At 45.3% G+C, this 11,053-nt stretch overlaps 2 protein-coding genes and 1 long non-coding RNA gene across 4 annotated transcripts; 1 reads left to right on the forward strand and 2 right to left on the reverse strand.

The window, feature by feature from the left end:
• Positions 1-267: 267 nt before the first annotated feature.
• LOC110187064 (myotubularin-related protein 10-B) lies at positions 268-4,102 on the reverse strand. The gene is made up of 2 exons (XM_020956454.2): positions 3,739-4,102; positions 268-3,548 (listed from the first exon to the last, which is right to left on the reverse strand). The coding sequence occupies exon 2, from the start codon at positions 3,397-3,399 to the stop codon at positions 754-756; it is 2,646 nt and encodes an 881-aa protein (XP_020812113.2). The 5' UTR covers positions 3,400-3,548; positions 3,739-4,102; the 3' UTR covers positions 268-753.
• Nrd1 (Nardilysin) lies at positions 3,513-8,447 on the forward strand. 2 transcript variants are annotated; one of them, XM_086835394.1, is made up of 5 exons: positions 3,513-3,596; positions 4,269-4,646; positions 4,722-6,479; positions 6,538-6,822; positions 6,902-8,447. In XM_086835394.1, exons 2-5 carry the CDS (start codon positions 4,435-4,437, stop codon positions 8,127-8,129), a joined length of 3,483 nt encoding a protein of 1,160 aa, XP_086691520.1. In that variant the 5' UTR covers positions 3,513-3,596; positions 4,269-4,434; the 3' UTR covers positions 8,130-8,447. The 2 variants fall into 2 exon arrangements, with proteins under 2 accessions (XP_086691520.1, XP_020812112.2); XM_020956453.2 differs by having other exon boundaries at positions 4,292-4,646.
• Positions 8,448-8,742: 295 nt separating this feature from the next.
• LOC147645002 (uncharacterized) lies at positions 8,743-9,494 on the reverse strand. The gene is made up of 3 exons (XR_015272253.1): positions 9,214-9,494; positions 8,949-9,152; positions 8,743-8,884 (listed from the first exon to the last, which is right to left on the reverse strand). It is a non-coding gene; the product is annotated as an uncharacterized LOC147645002 (long non-coding RNA).
• Between the last annotated feature and the right edge of the window lie 1,559 nt (positions 9,495-11,053).

Consider the following 11,053-nt stretch of genomic DNA (forward strand, 5'->3'; position numbering starts at 1 on the left):
TCGTGCTCGGTTTTCAATAAATGTTCGATTTTAGCATTGCAAAAAAATAAATAAATCAAAATATTTAACAAAATGTTAATGCATGTGTGAAAATATAACTGCCAAAAGCTCAGCCTGTTGCCTATCGATAATAGCAAGCTTTCAGCTGTTTGATACAGTTAACCCTTTGGTGGTCAAAGCTTTCTTTAAAGTTTATTTTCAAAAATTATATTTTAATTAATTAAATTCAGAAAACTGATTATTTATAAAACTAAACCCCTTTAAATGTTGATTTACATTTTTGTTTTATTTATTTTAAATATACATAATGATATATTTCACATAAATTTAGTTACATACAATATAATACATATTGATTTAGTTGGTGTTTATTTTTTCGTTTTGATTTTTGTTTCCGTTTCCGTTTCTGTTTATTTTTTTTCTATTGTTTGTTGTTTAGTTTTTGTTTAATTGCTTGTCGTTTTTTGTTTTAGGCTGATGGTGTGGTGTTTTTAGTGCAAAATAGTGTTGGTAGTACGAACGAAATAAAAAAAAACTTATACGCTAACTTGCTTATTAGTTAACAATAATAATCAAAAGTGTTAAAAGCGATATGCCATGTACGTGAAAAGGTTGTATTGTCCTTCTCCCCCCCGGCTTATAGTGTTTTGCTTTGTTTTTTTTTTTCAAAATGTTATTTTTTTGCCTTTTGTTTAATACTTCGAAAGTTCAGCGTTAAATGTGAACAGGAGTGGAACGAGTGGAGCGATCGGATCACAAAATGGAGGACTTGTCCAGTATGGAGGTGGTGTCCTGTAGCAGCTCGCTGCTGCTATTAAGGATGTCGTACAACTGATGCGGCGCATCGCCGGCAATGGGACTGCCAAAGGGGAAGAAGGAAGACAGACTGGATAGCTGCAGGTTCCCGCTTACCGGGCTAAAGCCATTGGTCGGTGTGCCCGCCTTGGTCGTTGTCTTGCGACGCCTCTCCACACCATCCACATACTCCGCCTCATCCTCCACCTTCTCCGCTAGCTCCTCCTTGTGAAGACTGGATCGTGACTCACCGGTGGCCTCGAAATACGCATCGGGCAGCTCCTCGAAACTCTGGATCTCCAGGCAGCGCTGCACCTTGGCTATGTTGCTCAACAGCAGGCGGTGGAAGAGGTCAACCTGTGGCTGGCCACCGCCACGTATATCGAGGACAGGTAGCCATCGATAGTAGCACTGATCCCAGACGGACAGATCGCAGATGCGATGGGCCGGCTGCAGGAAGCGATCTTGCGGCACCGACGACACCGTTGCAAATAGCTGCGGATTAATGGTGTTCCTCGAAGGCGTCGATCCTGGTACTGCTCCAATTCCACCGCCAGTTCCACCTCTATTGCCCACGGCCAGGGATCGACGATGTGCTGCAGCTCCTGGTGCCGATGACTGGGTGCCCAGATCTCCCTTCTGGCGCTGGTACAACGGATTGCTAAAGAACATCTTATCCTTGTCGGAGAACTGCTCGCCCCAGTCCCAAACCGGACGGAGAACCAGTTGCGAATCCATCACTGCCTTGGAACGTTGCGCCTGCGTATCGAACTGAAAGGTATCAAAGATGGGCATGAAACAGGCATCCCACAGCGAGGTGAGGTACGTCTGCGTGAACTCGAACTCATCGGGAAATTGCTGCAGCAGCTGCCAGACGCAGTCGAGGAAGAGCAGGAACACCGGGCTCTGTTCACTATCCAGCAGTTCGCTGCCATTGCTACCGCCGCCGCTGCCACCGCTACCGGAGCCCTGCGCCGGATAAACATGTCCCAGGCGACGCTGAAAGGGATGCTCGAGGGCCACCCATTCCTTTTGCACCAGCGACTGGAAGCCATCGATTGTCCGGAAGTGAGGATCGAGCAGCAGCTGCGTCAGACTGCTAATAGCACAGCACAGATCCCGGCCATTGGACTCCTGGAGGACACAGGTGACGCCCGAGCGCAAGGTGGCAGCCGCTTCGCTGGAATACCGCAGGCACAGTGACACATAGAACAGCCAATTGGTCTTCTCGATTAATCCCAGGTACTTGTCATCCTGCAGCATAAACTTCTCCGGCGTTTCGGGTGTGCAGAGACGTCTCAGCTTCTGATAGGATCGCCGCACATCCAGAATACTGGGCAATCGGTCCGTTAGCTGCAGCAACTTCAATTGTCGCCGCTCATCACACTTTCGCACCAGCTCCAGCATCACATTCTCCAGCTTCGTGTCCTGCTGCGCCGCCGGCTGCAGTTCGGCCAATCGCACCAAGGAGGCGGCACTGGCCCCATAGCTGTACACCCAGAAGCCAGCACGTGAATCGCAAAAGGCACGCGACAAGTCCAGGAATCGATCCACAGTACAGCTCTTCGGTATAACAAAATGCGGCGGCACCGTATATTTGCCCGCATGGAGAGGATTCTGTAGCAGCGGGACACTGGCACTGCTCACCACCTGCCATTCGCTGGCACCGCAGCGTATCAGCTCGCGGGCCCAATCATTTTTGCTCGCATACATGCACGTCCCGGAGGCGGGTCCCAGCGTGGAATAGTATGGTTCGCGATAGGCATACGCAAAGCTCAAATCATGCCGCATTGGATAGCCGAAACGGACGAGAGCAGAGGCTATTAGCTTGCCATGATCACTGGCACCGCTCAGTTTCGAATCCTGCTGCTGGAAGGCGAACTTCAGCAGCCGAAAGTTCTTGCACACAATATGCAGAGCGGCAATCCTGCCGCTTATGTTGTGCTGCTTAAAGGGCTCCAGTTTCTTGCGCCTGCTCACGTGACTGGCCATGCGCGCCGCCTGCAGCGCACTGGCCGCCCGTCCAAGCTCCGCAATGGTATAGATCTGATCGATGTTATTCAGTGTGATTTCGTTGCGTCCCAAATAGGTATTCTCCTGATATAGATCACAAAGTGGAGCTGTGGCGGCACCGGCTTCGAGATTACGCTTGCTGGCATGGAGCGGAACAAAGGCCAGCTTAAAGTTGGTCACGCTCAGTAGGCCAAAGGTGGCCTCCTTGTGGGAGCCACCATCGTTCACGGAGGAGGACATACCATTCCCATTGCTGTGGCTATTGTGACTGATGCTACCGCCGCCGCCACCGCCGCTAGCGGTGTTGCTGCTGCTGCTGCCGCTGCCGCTGCTGGTGGCATTGTCCATGGGATCGATGGGCGAGTACATGTAGGCCGGTGCCGTGGCCACTATCTGCTCGCCCTGCAACAGACGTGGACGGGCCAAATGGACATCGCGCAGATCGCTGGGCAGGCACCATTCATTCGTATCGGCTGTGGCGCGCATATCGCCTGGCAGCGGTGCCACATAGCTGGTGAAGGTGTTGCGCTTATAGTGATCATTTCCGGCTCCCCCGGCCCCACCGCCGGCGCCGCTGCCGCCCGTTGCCATATTCTCTGGCGATTCCTATTCTCGTGAACGCTGCTGTACGTCGTTGGAATATTCAATTATTCGTTACTTCCTGTCTCTGCTCACTCTCTCTCTCTCTCTCGCTCGCTCACTCTCTGTCTGCCACTGTGTGGTACCGTTATGTGGGCCGTCTATCAAAACAAATAAAGATGGAATAAAAAACAAAGAAGGTAGTCGAGGTGAGTGATTAAAATTGCACAAAAGGGAACAATAGCATAACCAAGGGTATGCGGCGTTGGCCATCAAAATGGTTAATGGTAACAAAAACCAAATTAGAATTATCGTTGCGTTGCAAATGATAAGTTTATCAGTGGAACTCACCGTTCGTTCGGATTACCTTCGCCTCTGTGTGTGTGTGTGTGTGTTTTGTGTGCGGCTCTGCGGGCGGGCGGTGTGTGTGTGTGTGCGAGCGAATGATCGCTGCTGCTGCTGCTGTTCTTGTTTTTATTATTCCTGCTGCCGGTGGCTGCGCTATGTGGCGGTCACTTCTCTATATGTGCTCGCTGGCTCACCATCCAACTGCATCATCTGGCTGCGCACACCGTCGATTAGGTCGTAATGGTCATTTATTTATTTATTTTCGGTTGCCTCAGAATTCATATGCCACTAATACGCACGCACACACACACGCGCGTATGACAGTGAACTCGGCAGTGTGACCGTTGGGAGTTTATCATAAAAATACGGTTAATAGTTGGAATTGCGACATTTTCAGTTGGTATTTTTTCGGGGTTTTGTGACTCGATTTAGATTCTAGTGAATTGAAATAAAAGAAATAGCCACAAAATTGAGCTTTAAAACTTGTGCACTTTGAAAATATAAGAGGTTTTTTAATTTTCAAACCACAATAGTATTTTTTTTCACAGCAGAATAGTATTTTTGTGTGGTGTTAAATCACACACCTGCAAAGACCCGTGATCTGGCCACACCAACTGCATCCACGAGACGAGACTAGGCGAGACGCCAGCGATTCCCCCGGTTCCGAGTAGGCTGTCCGTTTTCCAGTTCATTTACCGCATGAGCTGGCAGCGTCACAGCACACACCTTGTCAGGCAATTGTTCGCAGCGACAAGCTCTAAATTCCCAACAATTCAACGCCGTAACGGCTGCATAACAGAATTCCATAGCATTCGCACAATCAAGACTCGCAGCGGCCGCACGATGACGACGGAACAGGTCACCTATTTGGATATACCCGACAAGTCGGAGACAGACAAGAAGGTCTACAAGTGAGTGAATACGAACTGCAACTGATTGCTGGAAAATCAGGTTAATGGTCAATTTTCTCCCCCTCAATATAATAGGACTCTGCGTTTGGCCAATGGCCTGCACGCTTTAATCATCTCCGATCCCAGCCCGATGCCGCACGATGGCTTCACCAGCTCTGAATCGTCAACGGAGGAATCCACCTCAAGTTCGAATGCAAGCAGCAGCGAATCGAGCACCTCGTCATCGAGTTCCACGAACAGTGCCGGCAGCTCGGACTCTGAGAGCGAGGAGGGCCACGAGAAGCTGGCCGCTTGCGCTCTGATGATCGACTATGGCTCGTTTGCGGAGCCAAGCAAATACCAGGGACTGGCACACTTCCTGGAGCACATGATCTTCATGGGCTCTGAGAAGTATCCCGAGGAGAATATCTTCGATGCGCATATCAAGAAATGCGGCGGTTTCAGTAATGCCAGCACCGATTGCGAGGACACTGTCTTCTACTTCGAGGTGGCCGAGAAGCATCTTGACTCTAGCTTGGACTATTTTACGGCTTTGATGAAAGCTCCACTGATGAAGCAGGAGGCCATGCAGCGCGAACGCAGCGCCGTCGATTCGGAGTTCCAGCAAATACAGCAAGACGATGAGACGAGGCGAGACCAACTGTTGGCCAGCCTAGCCACTGAGGGCTTTCCCCACGGCACCTTTGCCTGGGGCAACATGAAATCGCTGAGGGAGAACGTCGACGATGGGGAGCTCCATAAGCTGCTCCACGAAATCCGGCGAGAGCATTATGGTGCTAATCGAATGTATGTGTGCATGCAGGCACGCCTGCCCATCGAGGAGCTGGAGTCAATGGTAGTTCGCCACTTTGCCGAGATACCGCACAACGATATCCGGGCTCCAGATTTAAGCAAATTTGACTACCGCAAAGCCTTCAAGCCCGAGTTCCACGAGCAGGTGTATTTCGTCAAGCCGGTGGAGAATGAGTGCAAGCTGGAGCTGACGTGGGTGCTGCCGGAGGTCCAGCAGTATTATCGCAGCAAGCCGGATCAGTTTCTCTCCTATCTCCTTGGCTATGAGGGGCGTGGCAGCCTGTGCGCCTATCTGCGGCGACGCCTATGGGCCCTGCATCTGATTGCCGGCATTGATGAGAATGGCTTTGACAAGAACTCCATGTTTGCTCTGTTCAACGTTTGCATTTATCTCACAGAGGAGGGTTTCCGTCATCTGGACGATGTCCTAGCAGCCACCTTTGCCTACGTAAAGCTATTCTCGAATTGTGGCTCCATGAAGGCCGTGTATGAGGAGCAGCAGCGCATCGAGGAGACCGGCTTCCGGTTCCAGGCTCAGCGTCCAGCGTTTGATAATGTACAGGATTTGGTTTTCAACACGAAATACTTTCCGCCCAAGGATATTCTCACTGGCAAGGAGCTCTACTATGAGTACAATGAGCAGCATCTCACCGAACTGATAAGCCATCTCAATGAGTTCAAATTCAATCTGATGGTCACATCGCGCGACAAGTACGAGGGCGTGGCAGCCTATGACAAGCAGGAGCAGTGGTTTGGCACTGAGTACGCGACCATGCCAATGCCGGATAAGTGGCGTAAGCTTTGGGATGATTCGAAGCCGTTGGAGGAATTATTTTTACCCGAACCAAATCGTTTCGTTACGAATGATTTTACTCTGTTCTGGAGCTCATTTGGCAAACCGGAATTGCCTGCGGCACCCAAGAAGCTACTGAAGACAGACACCAGCGAGCTGTGGTTCCGTCAGGATGACAAATTCGAGCTCCCAGAGGCCCACATGGCCTTCTACTTTATCTCACCCTTGCAGCGACAGAGTGCCAAGAAGTGAGTGTGCCTAAACCTAGTCCTTTAGCGTTTCTTATCGTTTTGCTTTATATTTTAGCGACGCCATGTGCACCCTTTACCAGGAGCTGGTCAAGTTCCATGTGTGCGAGGAACTTTATCCGGCTCTGAGTGCCGGTCTCAACTACAGCTTCTATGCCATTGAGAAGGGTTTGCTGCTGAAGGTAAGCGGCTACAATGAGAAGCTGCACCTGATCGTAGAAGCCATAGCCGACGGTATGCTCCATGTGGCCGATACCCTGGATGAGAAAATGCTTGACGCTTTCAGGACAAATCAGCGCAAGATTTACTTCAACACATTGATCAAGCCGAAGCACTTGAATAGGTAAAGTTCCTCTCCCGCTCTCTCGCTCTTGCCATCTCTATTGCTTTCAGTTTAACTATAAGTTGTTGTTTTCTTTCAGGGACGTTCGCCTCTGTGTGCTGGAACAGATTCGCTGGCTAATGATTGACAAGTACAAGTGCCTCAATGAGATCACCCTAGAGGAGTTGCGCGACTTTGCCCGCCAGTTCCCCAAGGAGCTGTACATCCAGGCTCTTATTCAAGGCAATTACACCGAGGAATCGGCACACAATGTCCTCAATACAGTGCTGAGTCGCTTCAATTGTCAGGCAATCAAGGAGCGACGCTTTGTGGAGGATCGAACAGTGCAATTACCGCTGGGCACCAATGTTATCCGTTGCCATGCCCTCAACGAACAGGATACGAACACAGTGATCACAAACTTCTATCAGATCGGTCCGAATACGGTGCGCGTGGAGAGCATTCTCGATCTGATGATGATGTTCGTCGACGAACCTTTGTTCGATCAATTGCGTACCAAGGAGCAGTTGGGCTACCATGTGGGTGCCACCGTGCGCATTAACTACGGCATTGCGGGATATTCCATAATGGTTAACTCGCAGGAGACTAAAACGACGGCCCATTATGCCGAGAGTCGCATTGAGGCGTTCCGCACGAAAATGTTGCAAATATTACGACAAATGCCACAGGAAGACTACGATCATACCAGGGATTCGCTGATTAAGCTGAAGCTTGTCGCCGATATGGCATTGAGCACTGAAGTGGCTCGCAACTGGGACGAGATCATCAACGAGGATTATCTCTTCGATCGGCGTCGCCGTCAGGTCGAGGTATTGCGTACGCTGCAGAAATCCGAGATCATTAATTTCCTCCTGGAAGCGGATACCAACAATTTGCGTAAGCTGTCTGTTCAGGTGATTGGACATCGACCGGCGGACATGCCGGAACCACTGCCAGGCTCTCACCTGGCCTGCAATGCTGATGATGATGACTATGTGAATAAGGCAGCCTGCGAGGCCAAAGGCAGTGGAGGTGACAATGCAGCAGACCAAGCCGATGACATGGACGAGGACGAGGACGAAGATGGGGAAGGGGATGACGACGACGACGACGATGATGATGATGAGGAAGCTTTGTTTGCTGCCCTACAGAACAAGTTGAATATTGTTTTCCTGCCCAATGTTGTCGACCAGCCAGATGCCATAATGGATATTAATGAGTTCAAAAAGAGCCTGGAAGTGTATCCCAAGCGTAAGAGTCAACTGGCAGAGGAGGAGGACGACCAAGCGCGTATCGCTCGCATCGAGGATGCCCTGGGCAGTGCGTGAACTTCATCCAAACTCTGCATATACATATAAACGACCCCACGACGTTCCGTTCAATTAGCCAAAGCTAGATGATTTTAATTCCACCAAATTTCTGCGTAAAGGAATACCACAAAAAAGCGGGTTAGCTGACCAAGTTGGCGTCTACTCATCTAAAGTCCGGGAATGTTTTAAGTTTTTTTCGTTTTTTTTTTGCGGCAATTGACAATGAAATGCATTTTGCTCTGCAATCCCAGAGTCTCAAACTCGGTATGTTTGTATGTAATTGTCTTTCGTACTGATTTACTACACAAATAAAAATCAAAATTGGAAGTATTTAAAGCATTATTTTTGATTCAAATGTTTTGTTAATATATTAAATAATATATTAAATGAATGACTGGAAAAACTTGACTTACTTTTAGTCAGAAGTTTGCAACGCAATAAAAATGTAACATTCCTATAGTTTAAATATCCTCAACAGTCTTGTTGATCTGATCCAGATCCAGATCATATAGCTATCATAGGAATAATAGGAAACTAGGAAAAAGGTTCCATTTCCACAGATCCCAGTAAAGTCTGAAATTTAAATCCCTAACGATGTATTTTCTTTCCTATACAAAACCAAGTACCCAAAATAATTAGAAAACCAGGATTTTTTTTTGGTTAGGTGTATTTTTGTAATGCCAAAGGTTAAAGGAAAGCGCCAATCAGGATCTCGGACCACTCCGGCTGTCCCTCCTCCAGCTGGAACAGCCAGATGGGCATGGTGGTTGCTTCTGTTTGAAGATGGATTCAAGAATTAGGATTATCTTCTTAAATTCCTTAATAAAAGATACTTGCATTGGGATCTTTCGGAAGTGACTTGGTGCCTTCCCGGATGAATTTCGATTTCGTCTGTCTGTGGATATCAGTACTTGGTATGTACCTTGTCATGTCATTTCTCTGGCTGCTTGCATCCTTCCACCCTTCCAACCCTCACCGACTTCGATTTCTCCCCATTTGTTTATAAATCCCCATTACGGCCATAAAATATATGTATTTGTCCTGTGTACCGATTTATTTTAATAGGTTTTTAAGGACTACTTTTTTTTTTAAGAACACTTACCTGTATGTAAATGTGTACATCGCGCATTGATCAACTTTATGCTTAATCCTAAATATAAAACAACTTAAATCTAAACTTAATCTAATTTGAAGTTAAGGCACCAAAAAAGGAACTTGGAAGAGTTTAGAAAAGTTGTTGATCGAAAATTTCAAACAAAAATATTTTCAAGATTTAAAAAAATTTTTTTTTATATATTTTTTAGAAAATTTTCAATTTTTTTTGGGCTGGATATTTTTGTATTTTTTTTTAGATGTTGCCGATACGATGTGTTTGATAGAACTGAGCTCTGTTGGGGCTTGTCGAGCTAAGGTAGATGATAAACTTGACAGTTTGGAGTCAAGGATGATGTGATTTGAAAAATGTTGTTTCTAAAAAATAAGAATAGATAAAATTGCTTTTATAATTTTATTCCAAAGCTTGCAACGCAGTGAAGGAGTCATTTCCGACCCTATAAATCATATATATTCTTGATCAACATAAACAGGCGAATCTTTTTAGCTATCTCCGGCCGAATATTTTTTTTCAAAAGTTTTCAATAATTTTACTTTGTTTAATTTTTCACAAATTTATAACAAAAAATTTGAATTTTTAAAAAATTATTATTTTATCCTACTAAAAACTAACCTAGGACCGCTTTCCGAATCGAAATTAATCCTTTTTTATAAGTTTTTTAAACTTTGAATTGTCGAAAAATTATATAAAACAAGAAAGGAAGCTAACTTCGGGACGCCGACGTCTGTATACCCTTGCAGATTGAAATTCGGTCACTAGGAATTAATACAATATAGATTATATATATATATATTAAAAAACAATAAAGTAATGCCTGCTTTTATATCATTCACCATTTTGCATTTTTCTCTATATTTAACGATCGTTTGTATGACAGATATATGATATAGTAGTCCGATTTTCATAAAACTTTACACAAAATTCTAGATTAATAAATAATGGGTATATATTAAATTTGATGAAAATCTGTTCAAAACTGGAAAAGTTATAATGTTTTTTCTTAAAATGTTCCGATTGTTCCTATGTCAGCTATATATATGTATATATATAGTCCACCGATTCGCCATGGTCCAATTTATATACTATTAAAATTATATAAAAGAATATCTCCATAGTTTCATTCAAATGGTCTTAAATTTGTTCCAAAACAAATCACACACGTCTGAGCATATGATTCCCAACTGGTTCTAACATCCCCGGAATGAAGCAACTTCTACCGGCCACGTCTCAGATATGTGTTGTGTTTCAAAAGTTGCAAGTCATTGTTTACTAGTGTTCAATGTTAGTAACTGATCATAAATAATTACTGGTCATAGATACTTACTGCTGAGAGTTACTTAATGATCATAGTTAATTGCTGATCATAGTTACTAACTGGTCATAGATACTTACTGATAATAATTAATTGCTGGTTATAGATACTTAGTGTTCAGAGTAACTTAATGTTCATAGAAACTTACTGATCATAGTTAATTACTGATCATAGTTACTTAATGTTCATTGTTACTTACTGATCAGAGTTACTTACTGGTCATAGATACTTAGTGTTCAGAGTTACTTACTGATCATAGTTAATTGCTGATCAGAGATACTTACTGTTCATAGGTAATTAGTGATCATAGGTATTTTTACGAGCTGTTGTTTCCTGTAAATTAAATAATAATTAATTAACTATGCCATTTGACTGCCAGTATGGAGATTTTTCTCTCCTCTCAGCATATCTTCTGTCGTTTTATTTTATATTTACAATTACAACGCATTTGCGTTTTTCTTTCATCTCTTTTTTTGTTGTATATAAAAATTAAAGTTACATATAAAGAATGTTTGT

Source organism: Drosophila serrata, unplaced genomic scaffold (genome assembly GCF_035046125.1).
Source record: "Drosophila serrata isolate PLE 108 unplaced genomic scaffold, ASM3504612v1 contig_36, whole genome shotgun sequence".
In the NCBI taxonomy this organism is placed as follows: domain Eukaryota; kingdom Metazoa; phylum Arthropoda; class Insecta; order Diptera; family Drosophilidae; genus Drosophila; species Drosophila serrata.

Bases quoted from the DNA above. Each gene is read 5' to 3' on its own strand.
- LOC110187064 (XM_020956454.2), bottom strand. From the start codon at position 3,399: ATGGCAACGGGCGGCAGCGGCGCCGGCGGTGGGGCCGGGGGAGCCGGA.
- Nrd1 (XM_086835394.1), top strand. From the start codon at position 4,435: ATGAGCTGGCAGCGTCACAGCACACACCTTGTCAGGCAATTGTTCGCA. The intron at 4,647-4,721 runs GTGAGTGAATAC...TCAATATAATAG, and splicing joins ACAGACAAGAAGGTCTACAA to GACTCTGCGTTTGGCCAATG. The intron at 6,823-6,901 runs GTAAAGTTCCTC...GTTTTCTTTCAG, and splicing joins AAGCCGAAGCACTTGAATAG to GGACGTTCGCCTCTGTGTGC.